The sequence below is a fragment of the Mastacembelus armatus genome, chromosome 1 (assembly GCF_900324485.2).
Source record: "Mastacembelus armatus chromosome 1, fMasArm1.2, whole genome shotgun sequence".
Classification (NCBI taxonomy): Eukaryota; Metazoa; Chordata; class Actinopteri; order Synbranchiformes; family Mastacembelidae; genus Mastacembelus; species Mastacembelus armatus.
The window spans coordinates 10,265,623-10,286,480 of NC_046633.1; the positions used below are offsets into that span (position 1 = coordinate 10,265,623).

General features: G+C 40.5%; 1 protein-coding gene across 16 annotated transcripts in view; it reads right to left on the minus strand.

The window, feature by feature from the left end:
* rbm47 (RNA binding motif protein 47) overlaps positions 1-20,858 on the minus strand; it is a 30,154-nt gene that overhangs the window by 6,295 nt on the left and 3,001 nt on the right. For 7 of the 16 annotated variants that reach the window (XM_026304324.1, XM_026304319.1, XM_026304316.1 and 4 more), the window contains 4 exons: positions 1,810-2,668; positions 1,334-1,664; positions 886-909; positions 196-405 (listed from right to left, as the gene is read on the minus strand). In XM_026304324.1, coding sequence (XP_026160109.1) covers positions 196-405; positions 886-909; positions 1,334-1,664; positions 1,810-2,637 — 1,393 coding nt within the window. In that variant the 5' untranslated portion in view covers positions 2,638-2,668. Of the gene's footprint in view, positions 1-195; positions 406-885; positions 910-1,333; positions 1,665-1,809; positions 2,669-5,022; positions 5,058-6,096; positions 6,242-11,735; positions 11,932-20,858 lie in introns of those variants that run through there. The other 9 variants (XM_026304322.2, XM_026304323.1, XM_026304321.2 and 6 more) reach the window with 9 other exon arrangements.

Consider the following 20,858-nt stretch of genomic DNA (forward strand, 5'->3'; position numbering starts at 1 on the left):
CAAAGCATAGCAGTTAATTTCTGGTTATGTTAGAAAGGACATTTATTCAGTGTCACTATTCCTTTTGCACATAACCATCCAGCAACAGCTTTGATTTAAAACAACGCAGGATTGAGAGAGACAGAAAAATATGAGCTGGAAAGCTTAGTTTTAAGGATGGGTGAGAATATGGATGGATATATCTATCTCACTGACTTGTGGCAGGTTTGATGCCACCTGGGTTGACAGAGGCAGCGAGCTCCAGACTGGGCATCAGCTCATAGGTCTTTTCAGGCTGCTTGGTCTTGCCTTCATGGTAGCGGCTGTAGATGCCACGACCAGCAGAGTAACCCCCTAGGTATGACCCCCGCGGTCCAGGGGTGCGGTTACCTGCAGTAGCACGACCACGACCTCGCACAGTACCTGCTTAAAATACAATGTAATGTGATGACAGGGGATGTGTTTTAGGACCTGGGGCCGTAGGGGCAACCTGAACGCTCTGCAACATGTCAGGCTAGATTTTAAAATAAGTTTAGGACTGCTTTCATATCAGATATCAGGACTTGGGTAGCAAGGAGTCATTAAGCTCTAACTTAAGGGAAGAATGTCCACATAAAGTGCTGGTGCTGCTGGATATGGTTCATCAATTTCTTTATGAGCTCAGGATTTTTTTTAGGTTTTTCTTGAGCCTTGTTCTGACTCTTAGTTAAGCAGGTTAATGGTAATGTGAGTTGCTGTTCCAAGACGTTTCTAGCTTTGTTATGATCTCTGGAATAACCCAACGTGAAATGGAAGGTGACAGTACAGCAGGAAAAGGATGGTGTTAGGTATATATAGTGTATCACATGGCAAGAAAGCTCATTTTTCATTGGAGAAATAAGTAGGAGTAAGGATGTGAGAGATTACCATTGTTCTGTATCATTGGGGATCCTTTGGAGAGAAAACCAAAACACAATGATTGTTGAAAGTCAAATAGATTTTCCTTCTATCACCCAAAGACCATCTTTAATCAATCATCAACGGTAATGGGATTAGCAATTCATTGGTCCATCACCTTGTTTTGTCTCTTAAAGTCACAAAGCCTCATCAAGTTAAAGATTTTCAACAACTCCAATGAAATTCTAGTCATCAAAGATTAATTCATTATTGCCTTAGTCATCAGGAACATTTAAAGATCAGTTTCATATTGATGGTGCGTTTGTCATTTAGTCTACATTAGCATTTTTGGAAGTGCATTGGCTCAAAGAGTTTCTTCTGCTACCAACATTTTTAAAAACAGTTGGCTTTCAGAGAAACACTCTGACATTTGCAACTGATCATTACTGAAATAACAGCAGAAAAAATGAATTCTAACCTTTAACAAAGTACTCTCTGTTGGGTCCGATGAGGGTGTTGTAGGGATAACCATAGTAGGCCAACGTGTAGGGATCACACTGGTATACGTAGTTCTGTTGTGTAGCTTCTGGAGTGGCAGAAACTCCCCCCTTGGAGGCCTTCTGACGTGAGTACTGCTCTTTATCAACCGGCTTAGCAAGCGTCACCTCGATGCAGGACCCTTCCACTTCTGTGCCATTGAGGTGGTCCATGGCCAGGACCGCATCCTCCCGGGAGGTAAAGTGGACGAAGGCGTAGTCACGGATTTTCTTCACACGTTCAACACATCCAGGGTTCCACTGGCTGAACACCTGGTTGGCAGGCAAAGCATGGATAATGTAAGCCTAACTTGATTTCTGAATTTTAAAGTGTCTTAGACTGGTAGGCTAGATCTCGTTTCCTTTATTTAATCAAATCATGTACATTTAAATCCATGAACTGTTCACTCAATCTCACCTGTCTAATCATCTCCTCACTTGTCTCCATCATTAGATTTCTGACATAAAGAATTTTCACCGTTTCCATCACGTCTTCATCCACATCAATCTCTGGCTCAGCCCAGTCCACCGCGATCTGGTGACCCCACAGCTGAATCCGTCCAGGCATCAATTTCCTGCGAGCCATGGCAGCTGCACGATGTGATTCATACTCTACAAAGGCAAAGCCACGGTTCTTCATCTTGTCTGCAGCGCTGGCATAAACTATCACATCTAGGACCCCTTCTGTCACCTTAGAAACCTCCTCTAGAATCTCTTCTCGCTTTTTGGTCTTGGGAATGCCACCAATGAAAAGACGACAGTTGTCCACGGAGGAGCAGACCCCTAGCAGCCGCCCAGGCCGCACCTCATAGTTGTTGAGCTCCCGCACTGCGCGTTTGGCCTCATGTTTCTCTGTATACATCACAAATGCATACCCTCGGTTCTTCCCGTCAAAGTCCATCATCAGCCGCATCTCATATATGCGTCCCACAGACTCGAACACCGGGACGAGCTCATCCTCATACACGTCTCGTGGAATTTTGCCAACAAAGATTTCACACCCTCGTGGAGGAGACGGGCCATTCCAACCAGGAGGAGGGCCATATTTACGCTGACCATTTTCCTGGACCATACTGTAGCCAGTGCGCTCCATCAGAGCCACCAGTGCAGCCTCATTTGGAGCACCTGCAACGCCTTCAGGAATGTTGACCTGTCCATGATGGGAGGCACCAGAGTGTGTGGAGGGTTTGGAGGGGGCTACGTTGTTGCTCATGGTCGAGGAGGAAGCAGGATCTTCGGCTGTCATTCTGACAAAACCATCCAATTAGATCTGGGGCCTGATGGGGGCAAACAAGGTTTATTATATTAAATTGTATTAATCCCAACTGAAAAACAAGAGAGAATCGAAAACCTCGAGACTACAAGCTACAACAGGCCCGATTATGGCTGCTTGTTGGAAAAAAAGCATTTTGCAGACTCACATGCAACACTGCGAAACTAACAAAGTAACCAAGACACACAATGGGACCTGGACAAAACAGTAAGAATACAGCATCCATAAACCCTTGGGGTGCCATCTCCTATCAGCAGTTTTACAGCCTTGTTTTGTTGAGCTACTCTACTCCCATGCTGACCTCTGACCCCTATCATAGAGAATAAAGGGCTGTAAACCCTGAAAACTACAGCTCAAGGTTCACTGAGTATGACTATGTCACATGCTCATTGAGTGTGTATGTGTATGTGTGTGTGTGTGTGTGTGTGTGTGTGCCTGTGTGTGTGTGTTTGTCCAAAGTAGGTTACACAAGTAAGAGTTAAACTATATAAGGAGTTCTGTGTAAATTATGACTCCATACTGTGACAAAACCTGTGCACAGTAATCAGACTTACACATGCACCTCTTGCATACACACTCACCCTGAGATATTGTTGGACTTTCAGCCTCCTTATCAACATGAACGTTATACAGTGTGTGTGTTTGTGTGTGTATGTGTATGTGTGTGTGTGTCACTTCATTACAGGCTACAGCCCTACAGGAGGAACAGAGAACAATCAGAAATCGGCTTCCCATGAGTAAACCTCTTACTCTGATATTTTTCAACACTGCCAGCATTCAACCGGAATAGGAAAAATCCACAGCGTTTTAAATCCCCTAAATCTCCATGCTGGGTACTAAAGTAACCAATCACAGCAGGCTACTAAGCAAACTTCTCTTTGTCAGACTAAACTTCATGTAAGCAAATAGGCTGAATAAAAAAAAACCTCTTGCTAGTTAGGCAGCGCGTTCGTGCCTTTTGTGTGTCATAAGATTGCCTGGACTTTGATGGAGATAGGTGAGGCAGTCAACAAAGGCAAAACTCTACAAAGCCAAGCAACCATGGTAACACACACACTCATTTGACCTGACCCAGTATCCCAGTCTTACACACACACACACACACACCTACACAAAAAACCTGTTCACCTGTTAGCTGGACCAAGCTTAGAGGGCTTAGAATTACCTGCAAATTAGCTCATACCTCACCCGCAAAGGAATATAAATTATAAATTATGCAAATGTCAGGTTCATTCATAAAAAGAAGACAAGGTCAAAATATGGGTAAAGAAGAAAATTAAACAGCAGAAAAAGAGGCAAGATGGCAGGATGTTGTTTTCTCCTTCTGTCTTTAGCCAGTAGTCAGATGCTGCATGCTGACATAGGTCAAGATGACATTACATTATATTAAAAAAAATCAATTTTGGCAAAATTATGGGAACATCTAATACTGCCAAATACACTCTGATTCACTCTAATGCAGTTCTGATTATTCTCCTCCCTCCCCCATTCAAGGTTGATCAGTAGCTTTCTACATTAAAACATTTCTTTAATCACGTGTTTCTGCATTTGCTTTCCCTTCGTCAGCTTTACGTGCACTCCCTCTGTTCTTTTTATTGTGTGAAGTACTAACATGACTCCATCTCTTATCAGCCTTATCTTGCCAGAATGATGACAAAGGGAGGACAATATTCGCTATGGGAGTTCTGCTCTGTGATAAAAAAGACGCTATGTGACACTGTGAGGGTGACACTCTATAACACACTGTTTCCATGCTGAGCCTCTAAATAAAAACTCCCTTCTCTGGATGTTTTGTGTGTGTGTGTATGTGGGTGTGCAAAATAAATCCTAACGTAGAAGAGCTTACTTCCTGCTTTGACCACTCAGAGAGCTTCCTAACTTCCTCAGTTGCTGACCACGGTTGTGCTGAGGTTTTTCTTTCTTAGGACGGACTCAGGAAATCACAGCGCACACAGAGTGTCAGAAGTGAAGCAGAACTCATGGTCCGTTATAAACCCTCTTCCTTTGAATAATATAGAAAACAATCTGAGCAGTGAGTGTGTGTGGCAACATTAAAAGTAGGAAAGTAATGCAGCATGAAAAAGGAAATGAAAAAATAATATTATGAGAGAGAAAATAATTTTTCTGAGAATCTGCGATCCTCATTGAAAGCATTGACCTTATACAGAGGTGTACAGAGAGAGAAAGAGAAAGAGAGAGAGAGGGAGGAAGAAACCTGAGGCACCAACCGATAAATGATTAACCTTGGTGAAAACAAATCACAGCCTTTACTCACAGATAGCATAAAGATTTACATGTGATGTTTCAGTGAGCAAAAACTAGGATTTGCCAAACTCAAGTCAAGACCAGAGCTCTTACCTCTTTATTGCAGCACAACAGGAACATCTAGCAGCCTGTGGGTAAAACATAATCCACACAGACATTCAGAGCTCAGACACAGAGTTCACCTGGTCAAAGGTTATGAACTCAGGAGTGCAAGACCACTAGCCTGCACGCAGCAAGTGGAGAAAGTTAAAGAGCAAGGATTTGATTGGGCAAGAGTCGGGTTAAAGTGTTCCAGTTATTGCTGGGTGAGATTGCCCATTAGACTGTGTTTATGATTGATAGAAGCACCTGATTCTCTACGTATTAACAGCATGTTAGTGCAGATTGAATTGTTTTATGAACAGACTAAAAAGCTTTTACAGACTTCCTCCGGAATACACCGTAAACATAAATTCGATCTTTTTCCTCAAATAAGCAAATGAGCCATGACATTATTAAAGCAAAGTGTCTGACAGCTAGAAAGGGGAAGAACATTTTATGTCACTGACATTTTATGAACACTGCAGTCATCTCAGGAGAATTTTTAGGTGTTCAAAAAAGGAAGAACTCTCTTTTTTCAGATAATAACACAAAGAAAACTCATGCATATTTACTATTAAGTGGCAAAGCATCTCTCTACTCACTATCCACTGATCCAGTGTACTGAAGAGAACAGGCCTAAGGAAGATGCCATCTTAACCATATGAACATATAAACATGGGCACGTGGAGGTGAATGACTTAACAGCGTCCACCCAGAAGCCCCTAACAGCAGGCAGCCAAAAGGAATCAATGAAACTCCAATTCCTGGACACTCAAATCCTGCTTTTTCTTACCAAACACACACCCAGTAGATAACACTGCAGCATCTGGGGTACGAAATGACTCATGCAAATATCATTTAAGGCAGCCTGATAGAGATTCATAGATATAACCCCTAAATTATAGTCTTTACAACCTTCCTCCAGAGTTTCAGGTCACAGAACATTATCATTTCAATATAAAGAATCAGAGAGAGGGAAGTGAGACTAAAACAGGGCTGAATTCTTGAGACAGCTGCTGCAGAGGGATGGTGGTGGAAAAGAGAAGAGGAAGGAGATGCAGAGTGGTCAGATGGGAGGATAGCTACCCCTGTTGCTTCACAGCGCTCCGCCGCTTGGCCGCCTGCTCTGGGAGTGTTTAGTCCACCTCCATGAGAGACAGGTACAGCAGAGCACTGAGCACAAAGGCCAGCCTCCTCAACGTGTGCACGTACACACACACACATATACACACTGAGCCAAAGCTGTAATCATGAAAGCTGGTGAGGGTGGAGCTTACACAGGTACTTTGTGTGCACATGGGTGGATCCCAGACATACTTATGGTTATGTTAGCAGAAATTTGTAGTACTTGTGCTTTACTTGTTATTTTCCATTTTTAGTACTACTTTATACTTCATTTGTGCAGGAGAATTTTCTCTTTTATGCTCCTCTTAAACATCATACAAAGCCACAGGTTTATATTTTGATGTTTTGGAGGGGGCCCAGCCCCAGGGTTGAGAACCATTAAACTAGCGTGTAGTGTATAAAGTATATATAAAGTAGCTCAATTTTGCTTCACCTGAAGAAGCTACAAAATTACAATCCTGCTTATGCCTTTATCTGTCAATAGTACTAATTTAATAAAGTCATAGGTAAAAATGTACCCACCACAGAGGGCACATTTTATTGGTAGTATTACGATTTTGAATGCAGTACTATAATGGAGTATCTTTATATTATTACATACAATGATAAATACAAACACTGAAGTACCTGCTGCACAGACTTTCAACTTTGAAGACACAGCTGATGGTGTTAGTAGAAGGAGAAGGGGGTCTTGGGAAATGTAGTTTTAGTGTGTTTAGCAGTTTTTTGCTTACAATTGCAGAAATAGGAAAAATGACGGGTTTCAATACTTCCTCATGTTGTTGTCTTACTGCAAAAGGACATTTGGAAATTCTGACTGGGACTGATTTATGTCATGTCAGCACGAGACTACAATTGTGTGTCAGCGTGTGTGTATTCGCACACACGTGCGTTTTTGTACATAACAACGGTGAACGTTTTCCTAGCACAGCTTAACTTAAGCAAACAGCACACACCTTCCTGGGCAGTCAAGAGAGCAGATAAAGCAACGACTGGCAGCAAAAAAACCCAAAAAACATTCACACAAGCAAACGTCATTCGTTCTTTTAAGAGAGTTTCTCTCTAAGAACCCCCCTCCGTGCTCTGAAAAGAGGGAGTCTTAGAGGGAGTCTTAGAAGGGAGGACATAGAAAGCAGATGGGGCAAAGGGAGAAAAAGATGAAAGTCACAGTGTGTGGTCAATAATGCACTGAGTTTCAGCTGCTATTGAAACCAACCCTGCACCTTAATGACTGAACAAACAGGTAAAAGGAAAGTCTATTTAACATAAAGGCAAGAGGTTGATGGATAGACAAAAAGAAGAGATTAAAGTACAACTGGCAGAGAGAAAACTATTCATGGACTGTAACACCTTATATTTGTTTGCATTATGAAATACCAGTTATGAAACTGTCAAATCAATTACAATGATGAAGTAAAGGAAGTACGTACAAATTATAACAAAAAGGCCTGAGCGTTTGTCGATTGTTGGGGAGCAGGCTCAGCAAAATTCAGCCTTGCTCTAAACCAAGGGGGTCAATCTGAATAAAAAATTAACTGTGAATCATTAGTGAGAGCCAATCAGGACTCAGATACACCTCAGAGGGCTCAGGTGATCTGGTGATCGCACACCGAGACAATTACCCCAGCAGGGTAACAGTTAACCGTTAAACCCCACAGGAAGACCTGGGGAAGGGACACGAAAACATTTTCTGTCTAATCATGTTAATTATTTAATGACAGGGTTAAGGGTGAAAACATAGATTGTGGCTTATGATTGATTTCTGTCTATGTTGGCAGACTAGAAATTAAATTATAAGCTACTAACTTTTATATTTAACAGTTTAACACTGCCAGTGACATTGTGTTTAAGTTCTTTACACTTGCACGTAGAGCTCAATCTTAAGTAATCATATTAGAGAGTGCTTCTTAGACTTTCTTGGCTATCTCTGATAAGGTGGTTCTCCATTAAGACCAGGGTCACACGCGAGCATGCACACACACACACACACAAACCTTCACCTAACTCTAACCTAAACCCAATTTTAATCATAACGCTAAAATCAAATTGAAACCCTCAAACAGCAGTCTGAAAAAGTGAGGCCTGGCTGTAATGTCCTCACACTGACAGAATTATTCTCAAAATGGTCCTCACAAAGATAGAAGTCCAAGTACACACAGATATAGCAGAAACCATGAATGAGCAGGAAAGACGTCTGCAGTAAAACACTGCTGGTAAACAGTATCTTGGATGAAGAGGGTATATTATTACAAGTCATCCATATAAGTAAATGAGTAGCGCGTCATAAGACCGAGGTCCTGCTGTTTTTTTCTGTAGAACGATACGTCCTGTAGGAATACACCACACTGTTTAGTCCCACACTGTGTTTTCCTGGAAGCAGTTCCTCCCAGATAAGCGCTGAAACAGAAAGCCTAATAGTTTCTGGTAGCATTCATGACTTAAAAATGCCAGGCAGTATACTGTATGTTATAATGAATTAACCAACCAAATATAAATCAACACAAAGGTTTAGCTCTATTGTGCTGTCTCTTGCAACGCGTACATGACCACAAGCATAAGAAACAATGTGCGTATGTATGAAAGAGAAGTGAGAACTGTGGCTGACCCCTAAGGTCACATGATGTACTCTCACCACCGTTCACACAGCTCCACTGTCAGCATGCTGACTGCAACAGGATGAAGCAGGGCAGAGTATTAAATCACAGTGCTGACAGAGGAAAAGGAAACTGTGTTATCTTAATGTTTTCTGTCCAGTCACATTGTTTGTCAGCAGCTTCTGGCTAACTATGTATCAGGGCATCAATATGACAGTACTGGCCAGATGTGGTGGTCATGATTAATAACTTCACTATTCAGTCTATAAAAAAATCTGAAAAATTTCCATTGTGATGTCCTCAGCTTTTTTTTTTTTTTTTACTGACCAAAAGTCCAACGCTCCCAAAAATATCGAAAATAAAACAGAAAATATTTACATTTGAGAACAAATAAACTAAATCATTAATCCTCAGTCCAATAGTGGATTGAGCTTTAATTAATACACCAGTTCAACCACTTTCAACATTTAATCTTATCAAGAGCTTTCAGTGCAATTGCACTGTTTTTATGTCTTGTTTTACAGAGTTCATCTGCTTTCAGTGATTACACTTCAGACAATGCTCCCACCTTTATCACACTATAATGATTTTCTTTCCCCTCAGAGCTTTAACTTCAACTGCCTCAGTTCCTGTCAGCACTTTTACCTCAACTGATAATTTGTCTTCACTAAGCACTTAAATGAACACTTCAACTTTATTTAGTGCTAACGCTTCCACTGAAATATCCCCATATACCAGATTTTTTACTTTTTCCAGTATTTCTACTTGTATACATATTTTAACTGCACATGTTCACCTGCAAGCACATTTACAACTTCTCCAGGAAATAAAATTGTGTCTAAGGAATATCAAAAAGCAAAGCAAAATCAGGTTGGTCTGTCAGGTTGGGTCCAATCATAGATATTTGTCTCTATCTCCACCTCCCACTTTCCTTTTCTCTCCTTCACGACCAACTAACAGGATAAAGTCAAAATGCCAGAAAAAAAAGTAACTTTAATTATCTGTTAATCAATGTTGATTAATCAGACTCAAAACTTTTGTTCCAGTTTTCCTCTCCTCCCATCCATGTACCTGTCACCCTCATTCCTCTGGTTCACTCAAGCTCAAAGAAGAGTAGTAAGGAGGAGGAAGGAGGGAAACCAAGGAAGGCTAAGAGAGGAGGGCTGACCAAGAAGGAGAAGGGCGAAGAGGGGGAAGAAATGAAGAGAAAAGTAGGGGGAGAGTGTGGTCTGTAGAGGAAAAGATGGAGAGGAGTGAGGGAGGGTAACGAACAGAGAGGAGGGGGGCTAATGTTCCCTGTCCCTCAGCAATGGAAAGCCCTTCAAAGTGAAACTGGCCTAAAGAATTTCAGGTCAGAGCGTGCAAGTGACCACCTCCAGCCCACCCCAACTTCACCACAAAAGGATGATTCCAGTTCATTTAGCCTGAGAACCCCCTGCCTTTGGCACATCACATTAGTCCACTCAAAAAACACCATGAATTTACTTAAATACTATCATTTTAAACAATTCAACAAAGAGCCTGAATAGATTTAATAGAATAGATTTCTTAAGATTTTCTTTTCCACTCCAATGACACCATCAGCACCGGTAGTGCTGAACTGTACTGTACCGTGTAAACAAAATGGCTTTGACTGCAACTTACTACAAAGCATGACTGGATAGAAAGGTCGACTGTTAATGAATAGTGTCACATATGTAACCTCGCACAGCTACACAGTCACTGCCAGTCGTAACAGCTGCTTTAGCACTAGGCTGATAGAGGCTTTACTTCCTTAACCAAACACATTCCTCAGGCTAATCAGCTAGCCTGTTCAGTGCCATAGCAGACTTTGTTTCAGACAATTACTACCGACATCGACCGTGTCACACACTCACGATAGAGAATTAAGTGGCCCACTTAAAGTGAAAAAATACTTACTACTCAAGCTTACAAAAGAGCTAACCTTCCCGCACACTCAAACAAGGGCCCACCCTGTCGACAAACACAGTTCAGAGACCATGTCAGTCTTCTACGATTGGCACAATTGCAGATATGTGTATATTAAATAACTTTTCTATCAGTACAAATATTTAGTTTAAATTGTAGCTTAGAGTACCTCTCTCAAAAATGTTAACTGGACCAAAAAAAAACATGTCCTGTTTTCACTGCCTGTTCAGCCTTAAGAGTAACTTAAATGAATTAAATTTAGCTGATATCACTGGATTCTGTCTCTATCTCACAAACACACACGCAACAAACAAACCACCTTCCAGGGGTAAAAGTCCACGTATTATATGATGAAGAACCCGGAAGTCTATAGGTAATAATACCAAGCTCTTTATGTAGTCACTGAAGCATTTTTTTATCCCCCACCCTAAACACACACAACCATACATACACACACACACACACACACACATGCACACACGCACATACACACACGCACAGAGACACACATTCACTCACCCACACAGTGTCATGCTACTCTACTGGTTCCTCTGGTTTCATTGAAAGGACATCTTGATCTCCATTCCAATCACTGATTGGTTTAAGTGCCTTTGTTGTCTGTTTCCAATCATTTTGCTGGTGAAACAGGTAGGTCTGGTAAACTGTCACTCTCTTTACACCAGTTATCCTTCACAAGGAAGGAAAACGTAAGCAGCAGAGACAAAATCACAGAGCAAAAAAAACTTGTTCCTTGGGATTTAAAGACCACGTCAGATCAGGTTTGGCCGTATAGAGGTTTGTAACACCAAATCAAACAATCTACAACCTAAATTCTAGCTTTTTTTTGTGAAATGTTGAGGTCATCTGTTTAAAAGATACCAGTTTCAGAAAAACACCAATTTGCTGGAAAATCAGATTTTTCAAAGCTGACCAGATGTTTAGGGCAAAAAGTGATTTTTAAATGAATGACGAAATCACAATAACACAAGAGATGAAAAGTTTAAAAGAAACCTGTCTTCTGCACAGAGACCTTCAGACGATCAGAAACATATGTGAGCACTGACATTAACACTGTACCTGTATCCCAAAACTGACAAGCGCGGGTATTGACGAGCGTGAGATGCAGTCGGTGTGTTCTGCTTCTGTATTCACACTAGTCTGAACACACTCTCTCTGTCCATTCACTCTCCTTTGGTATTGACAGGCTCCTACAGTAAGACAGTCTCCTCACTGTGTCTGAGTGTTTCAGTGCGGAGGTAAGCAAAAGGTGGTTTTGTGTTTACTCATTCTCAGTGGCCAGAGGAGAGAGGTGGGGCCACTCAGTACAGGTAAACCCCCCCACCTTTTTTCTTCCTTCTTCAGGCTCTCTCTTTCAGCTGACAGTAAGACAAAAAGTAAGGGAAAGATTAAAGGACACAGCATGTGGTGAAAAGGTGATGATTGACAAGTAATAGTCGTGAGCAGCTAGCGTTGAGTGTGTGCGTCCTACACTGTGTTCACGTCTCATTGCTAAAGAAAACGAACAATCGTGTAGAAAAAATATTGAATCTGAAGCTGTTTTTGCAGGTATATGGTCGTAAACCCCAATACTGAACAACCTAGTATTTTGTCCAGATGAAGCTGTTTAATGAAAAGTCAGTCACCAAAGTCACTGAGTTTCATTCTCTGAGCACCTGTGTCTGTATGAAATTTAACGGGAGCACTGCATGGCCTGTCTCTTCAGCTGTCACCCCCCTGGAGATCCTCTTTTTACTCAGAAAACTGTGTCAAGCCAATTATTATTATTATTGCATATCTTCAGGCATAAACCTGTTCAAAGCTAAATTTGACATATTTTTCTGGGATTTTTCAGCTTGTTTGAAACACATAATCATAGTATATTGTGTGCCAGAAGTATGCAAAGTCCTCTACAAAGTCATGGTTATGCCACTATGTGAAAATGGTTCTCCTGACCATAGCAGGTATTAGCAGGACCTCACACCAAAGTTATTTTGATGATTTAGTCTCATCTAAGAAGTGCTAATAGACTAAACCTTATTTCTGCAGCTGGCAAATTTCATTACTTGACTAAGGAAACAAAAGCAACATACAAATTAGTACATTAAATGGGAAGTGAATACAAACCAGACTAGTGTCACATTCCAGTGATATTTTCCAGAAACATACACAGACTTAGAGAACAGGAAGGAGACCACACTGATGACGTGCGGAAGTGTATATAACCTTAACAATCCTTTGAGAGAACTGGCCTATATGCTTATCAGGGTGCTGTCCTACTGCAATGCAAGTGTATATGTGTGTGTGTGTGTTTGTGTGTGTGTGTGTGTGTGTGTGTGTGTGTGCTTCAGTCTGCAAATGCCATTGCACAAGTGACACATTAACCAATGACTCTGTTAATAAAGGACATGCAATCACTGATTCTCACATTTTCAGCAGCACAGACACACACACACAATATATGTAGATAGCCAGTTCAGTTCAAAGTTTACAGATAGAGAATATATTCACATTCCAACAGGGTGTAAAAAGGCCACACAGAGCCAAGGTGCAAAGGTGCAAGAGAGTGTGATGAGATCAAAATGACTTTACCAGCATACTGTATCACACAAGCACATCAAGTCAAGAGTCAAGACAAGTTTAACTGTATAGCCCAACATCCCAAACAGTATCTAAACAGCCCAGTTCACAAAACCAGTGGTTCAAAAAACAGCTCAAGATAATGACATATCTCTATCTAATGTCTGCCAAAAAAGTGCAAAGACATGCACTGAACATGCAGTGAAGATAACCATCACCTTAGAGATATGGGAGAACTGGCCTTGTAGAGATATCAACTCATATTCAACTGTAAGAAGCTGCACACAAATAGCTTTACAACGGTCACTGAGACAAATGGGGGAATGTTTAAGGAAGTCATATATAGTGAAACGCAACACGCACTCAGTATGTATGCAGCATGTTGCTCAAAACTCACTTTATGTATTAAATTTTCTGTATACCCTCATCTTTAAAAATAGGGTTTACAGGTCATTAGATGTATCATCTTCATATATTTGTTTATAATGTATCTATGTAAGAAAAATAATATTGGCTGATATAATCAAAGCTTTATTCAATAAAGATTCTGTTACCAGTAAAAATCTGGCATATGCATGTCCACACAGGTCCACATCCATTATGTTGTGTGTCAGTTTCCATTTGGTATCAGTGGCCTTGATAATTCTGTTTAAAAATGATTAAGATCTGGGTCACTTTGGCAAAGCTGGCTATATAGAGACTGGTGTCACTTCAATACACCTGGTTGATGACTGGTGTCTGCATAGCAGTCCCCATCAGCACTAGATTTTTAGAACCTAAGATTTACTGTAAACAGATTTCAACACAGATGTTTGCAGAAACACCAGAGCTTGTACTCGAAGTTCAGAGTACAGCTGTGAATGGAAACATAAACATTATAGGAAAATGCTGGGCCTCCAGGACATGTGAAACAGCTGAAGCTTAAGCAGAACAAAGTGCCTGTCTGTCAAGAAAATACTTTCATTGGGCTGTGGCTTACACATTTAAATGTCTGTAACAATTCAAAAATAAGCGTCTGTGTGTCCTGTGAGTTCCTTGTGTTTTGGTCCGACTTTGATCAAAAACTTCATCTATTATATCCCCAAACAACTCCTTATACTCTCAAAAAAACGATCACTCAATCAGAGTTTGCAACAATTTGAAATGACAGAAACAAGAAGAATCAAAATTAAAAGATTTTCTCTTCTGTTAATGAAAGAAAATGCAAAATATTCATCCAGTGCTCCATAATGTTTAGCAATCAATGCCAATGACGCTGTAACTAAAAGTGAAACAGAATGAAAGGCGAGTCCATTCATTTCACAAAATGAAAACAGAAACTAAGCCTGTAAGTGTGACATGAAATATAAAGCTGGGACTTATATTCAAAACTAAATGAATTAAAAAGTAATTGAAAAGGATGAATCAAGAATAAATTGTTGATTCGTCCATGACCAGACATTTATATAAGCATTTTGTAATTTATGTCCAGTAAAAACATATTTTAAGTGTCAGGATCAAACTCAAATACATATTCATGTCATACATGAAAACTGAAATGTAAAAACTGATCTAAACTGGATCCTCAATGTCATCTGACCACAGGGTGCCACACACCTAAACATACGTGAGCACACACAACTCATAATATAACTTAATAACACTCCTAACCACTTCGCTATACAAAAGGGTCGCTTCACATCCTGTAACCGCCGTTGACCAATCCCAGTGTCCCTCTTATGATTAACAAAAGTGACTCAGCACAAAAACAGAGCCATTCTGCTCTCAAACCACACACACACACACACACACACACACACACACAAGATCTGACATTAAAGTCCTACATTTCTTTCTTCCATCCTGATGAAAGAAGTTTCCCCTCTTGCCCAGAATGTGGTCAGCTGACTTTTCAGTGACAAGGCCTGTCATTAACCAATGGCAGAGCAAAGGCATTGTGTGTTTAGGTGCTACAATCTCTGCCAAGGTCATGGAGCTGAGGAAGGCAAGTGTAAGGGAGAGACAGATATGAAGAAAATATTTGAAGGTACCTGAAAACACATCAGAAAAAGAAACAGAGTAATCCTTATGACATATGACCACAATGAAGCCAGTTATTATCTGGCCAGTGACCAGTAACCAATGTAACGTCAACATGGATGACTTGTCCTCTCTTCCAGAATTGGGAAACAACACCATCATGTGACACAGAGTAATCCACATGCAGATGGAATAATAGAACAAAACAGAAAAAGATCCTTCTGTAATCTGAGCTAAGCTGATCTAAGATATTTTTGTAGGCTATTGCTTTTGTAGTTTTTGTAGGCTTTGTACTGTAATTATTTTTATAATTTTAACAAGACAACTTCTATTATGACGTGGTAAGACACTACTACACATCCACCAACACAGTCCAGGCTGGCAGGTTGTAAAGAAATCCACTGCCGAATCCACAATTCAGCCACAATATGTAAATCTCTTATTGGGAAATGAAAACAAGTGTAGATTGCAGAGCCAAGCTCTATGCAGTTCTTTCATTTTACTTCAACCATGACTGGCACAGAAACTGTTTCACAAAATATTTCTGGATGAATTTATGCACACACAACGTAGCTGTTATTCAGCTGATAACTCTGCACAGTGTGTATTTTTCAGTTAGTTGTAACGATTCAACTGAACCATGTGCAACTACTTTCAAACTGCAAGTCTTTGATATAATAATTATAAAAGCTAAACCCTGGTTTTCATTGTAAATATGCTGGTTGTCAAACATTTGAAATCTCCTTTCAACATAACTTATAATAAATCACTAGCTTTACTAGCGGCACATATGAATCATCATCACTGACAGGTTCGTACTTATGAAATGCGTTGCATTGCTTTGTGGGAAAGTAGTGCACAAGCCAAGGAAGTTCCTTTTTTGTTCCATTGTGGGGGATTTTTAAGGATACACTTAAAATTCACAACCTCCACCTTAACGCTATAGTAAATATACTTAGACAGGCAGATGACTCGACAATCGGACACATTTGTGGAGAAAGCAGGGCAGTATTTGAACTTTTTGCAAGTACAGCTGAGCATAACAAAGCTCTACAAGGCTGCCTCTTTGCCCCACCTTTAAACATTGTCATTGAAAACAATAAAAACACTTTTTTAGATCTGGTCATGTGGTCATTGCTCCATACAAACTAGTTCATTTGAAATATATATACTATGGCCTGCTACACCTTAAGACTTAGCCTAAATGTTCATAAATATGCTTTAAAAGCTCAATCACAACTTCTGACCTTGATTCTGTCTCTGCTGCATCTCTTTTCTGAAATGGCAGCATGATTACTTAACACTAAATATGTGTGGATAACAGAAGAGTTCACCATAAATTACTGAATAATAATGTCAACTAGAACATCACCTTCATCAGCAAACATGTATGTACGTTATGTTAAAAAAAAAAAATCAGACATTGTATCTTCTGACAATCTTAAACAAGTCTCTTTGTCTAGAAATACAAATTGTTCTCTAGCGCACCCACGCATGGAAATAAAGAGAGAGTGAGAGAGACAAGGAAAGTGAGAAGGAAACGTAAAACAGGCAGATAAGAGCTGAATGAAAAGCGGGTGGAATTCAGCACCAGCCAGCTCCAGCTAACGCCCCCTAAATACAGAATCCCTAAACACACAATAGCTAAACTGCTAAACGGTGTCACGCACACCACACCGAAACAGGGGTTTTAAGACAAAAGTAACGTGCTGTGTACACAACCTGTTCACCTGCTCTCACACTGAAAGTCATGCTGAAACTACTCAGAGGAGAAGGGAGTGTGAGAATGTAAGAGAGAGGGAAGACCAGGAGAGGACAAATGAGAGCGAGCGATGAACCTGTGCATGTGTGTGCCCTGCGTTTGCAGACTTTGTGTCAGTTTTGTGAATGGGTTCACAGAGTCGGTCTTGGCCCATGGAACATTCCATTCTGTCTTGGTGAGGGGAAGGCGGGGGGGGCAGAGTAGATATGTGTGTGTGCATGCGCATGTATGTGAGGATGTATTTTTGTTCAGTACCGTCGCTATGCAGGTTGTTTGAAGGTTAAGATTTGGTTTTAGGAAAAATAGAATTTGGGTTTGGGTTAGGCATTTATTTGTGATGGTTGAGGTTAGGGTACCTGCATTGTGTGTGTGTGTATGTGTGTGTGTGTGTGTGTGTGTGTGTGTGCGTTTGAAGTTGGGCCTGATTGTGAGACTGAGTGTAGCAGCCTGATGGTATTTTATGTTCCCCAAACACACTCGCTCACACACACATAACACACCTCATCACCATCCACATTAGCTTGCCTTCCCTGACACAATTCAATCACCTTCTGTTCACACACTTACTCTCACTCACACACACACACACACACACACACACAATACACACACCTTGCCTCTTGGCCTACTGTCCAGACAACTAGCCCATTGTGCGTACTAGCAGGTATGCAGGGAAGAGCCTGTTTGAGAGCAGAAGGATAGGATCATATTTCTTAAAGTCTATGCTAAAACAATACTGGAAGGCCTCAGTGTACTTTAAAAGAGGTATTAGTTGGTATTATTGTTCCTCCAATTCATGATGGCCATGAAAAGATCATTGCACTAATTACGAAGTGTGACTGTTTTTGCCAAAATTCATACAACACATTTTTTCTACTTACAACGGAGTTACATCAGGAAATAATCACTGCAATTACAGCAACCAACAATACTTTGATGTACTGTAGACATGGGTATGTTAGTATAGTTTTAAGACAGACTAGAGACTTATACTTTAATAAGCCTATGGTCTTACTCAATCTAACCCTAATAAGCAGACGAAGAAATAGCAGTGAAATGAAGCATAATAAGAGCATTATAATATGAGCACAGAGGGAAGGAGGGAAGCAAGCAAAGCAGGATAGGAGGACAGAATGGAGGGTTCAGCAGTATCACCACATGGGGGGGGGGGGTTATACATGGGTTAAAGGTTGACCAGCCGAAGGAGGGGGAGCGAGGAGAAGGGAGAAGCAGTGTTGATCCAGCCTTCACAGTGAGTGGATGTCACCTGTTTACACATTCAACAGCGTGTCTCAGTCAGAAGAGCTCTGCATTCTCAGAAGAGACAGGGTTTCACAAGGCTTGGTCTTTTTTTTGTACAGGGCTTCTTCACCAAAACAAAGAAAAACTTTTACAGTGTAGGAGATGCTGCATATATGTACCTCACTCTAGGACTACAGGGCTGGATGGTGGGTGTACAACTTTGACCCTGGCGACTGATTTTTGCATCCTCAGTCCTGTGGTTAAATTTGGGCAACAAAAGCAGACTGGTTCAGGTTAGGAAACGATGTGGTTTCAGTTAAATATTAATACAGTAAACATGTTGTATTTCATGCTTCAAATCTCAGCAGATATTTCACTAACCTTAGCCAAATGCTGAGCACCTATATATTTTTTGTCATTAAAATGTTTACTAAATGTTTAGTTAAATAGTTTAGTTGGTTTAAGCAGATATCTAATTGCAGGAACTTATGTTCTGTTGCAAATGTATATAAAGATAATTTTTTGGAAACAATGCTGCATCTGCCCAGAGAAGTGTGAACACTGAGTCTAAAAAAATTATCTTTCTGCTAAATTTAATTTAAATTCTTTATCTTAGGGGTGGCAGCTCAGAAACAAAATGAATAGTCATTTTCATCATTCTGGAAGGTACTGACAAACTACCACTATTTTGGCAAGAAGGATCTGCTGACCAAAAAAAAACATATCATAGCATGTCTTGATACCTGCAGAGAGTCAACTCCGCAAATGGCAAAGAAACTACATATTTTCATGTTCAAGGGGCAAAGACGACTCGTGCCTATAGTAAACAGGGCTCTGGTTCATTAGGAGCAAATAAGGAAACAGAGCCACAATGTCTGCACAGGGAGGAGGTCAGGGTGGTTGATGTTATCAACAAAACATTGGACTTCGTCACAGAAGCTGTTTGTTTCTCGACAGTCAATGTCAGTTTCTTGTAAAGAATGATTATTCCATAACCCAAATCATGTTTATTATTGTGCCCATGATGATGAGTTAACCATCCTTAACTAAGAAATCATTTCAATCCAAAGCACAATGCTGAACTACAAACAAACCTAACCAAACTATATTTATAGCTTTTTTGGATCATTAACTTTATTTTTACAGCAGTGACTTATACGTGTGTCTGTTTTTAGAGGTTACTGAAAAATGTCATCCAGCCGATTGTAGTCTCAGATCTTCTATGTGTCATTTTATGTGAAGGGCATGGACAAACAACATATTCTGCTGTTTAATTTGAAGTGTTAATTCAGCCTCCTCATGCCTGCATCTGTCCACAAATACAGAAAATCAAAGATATATGCTTCTATGCACTGAGCAGCTCCTCTCCTTTCTACCTGCATGTGCCATGCTAATTTATAACCAGTTTCAGCTTCCCCCATGACTCGCCGCAGTTCAGCATTTGGCTCAGTCGGGGGGAGTCAAAGAGGGAGTCGGGGGGTATAGAGGGGAAGAATGTGCCCATTGTGCTTTTGAGGTATGTGTGTTTTTGTGACAAGCTCAAAAAGAGAGAGGAGAAAGAAGGAAGAAGAAAAAGGAAAGAGGGTGATCAGATCTTGTTACAGGTGTTTCATAAACACAATGCAGCCACACTGTCTCTTTACTCTGCAGCTTTTGATTTCTGCTTCAATTTTGTATGTGGATTAGGCTCAGGGCTCTGTCACACAGCACTAGACTCTGTGCTTCCCCTTCCTGAGCATGAGATGATCATGTGACAATCATGTGACATGCATATATGTGAGTATGTGTAATTCATGCCATTTAAGCTGTTTCTCTTCTTTATGCTTGAGGTTTGCTGAATAGCAATTTCCCATCAGAAACATGCCTTAAAAATCTGTTAACATTTATCAAGTTAAAAAACAAAAGTCTACTTTTTTATTTAACTCAACTATTTTTTTTCTCTTGCTGTCTTTCTAGAATAATGTCTGTGTTCCTGAAACTAGAGCGGGCCCAAACAAGACACCACTAAGGTCACACTAGAAAAAAAAAAAAAAAAAATTCCTGTTTTGTATGTCTGTCCCTTTTTTGCAGCTATGATACCGTAGGTTGAGAGATACGTATCATTCTGATAAATCACCCACCTCTTGAATCCATGTAAATCTACAGCCAATATCTGAGACACACACATACACACAAGTGGGGGACTACATTTCCTGAAGACTTAACCTAACTTTAACCATAAACACTACTTTCCTAACCCCAACCTTCACCCCAACCTTAACCTAACATTAACCTAACCTTAAACTAAGCCATCACTATAAAATTCAGTGATTTACGTGGTGGGGACCTGCACCTGGTCCCCACAATGTGACTGTGTAAGCAGGTTTTGGTCCCCACAATGCCATTAATACCAACTGTACACACATACACTACCAGGGAGTTTGAACACACTTTGCCATTATACTGAATGAGAAAGTGTGTCCAAACTTTTGACTAATACTGTACACACACAAACACACACACAGATACTCAGGGCAATTTAAACTTTTACATACTATTAATTTCACTGGTATCTAGGTTTTGGTTTTGCATGAGGCATCATAAAGAAGGTATCAGTCATC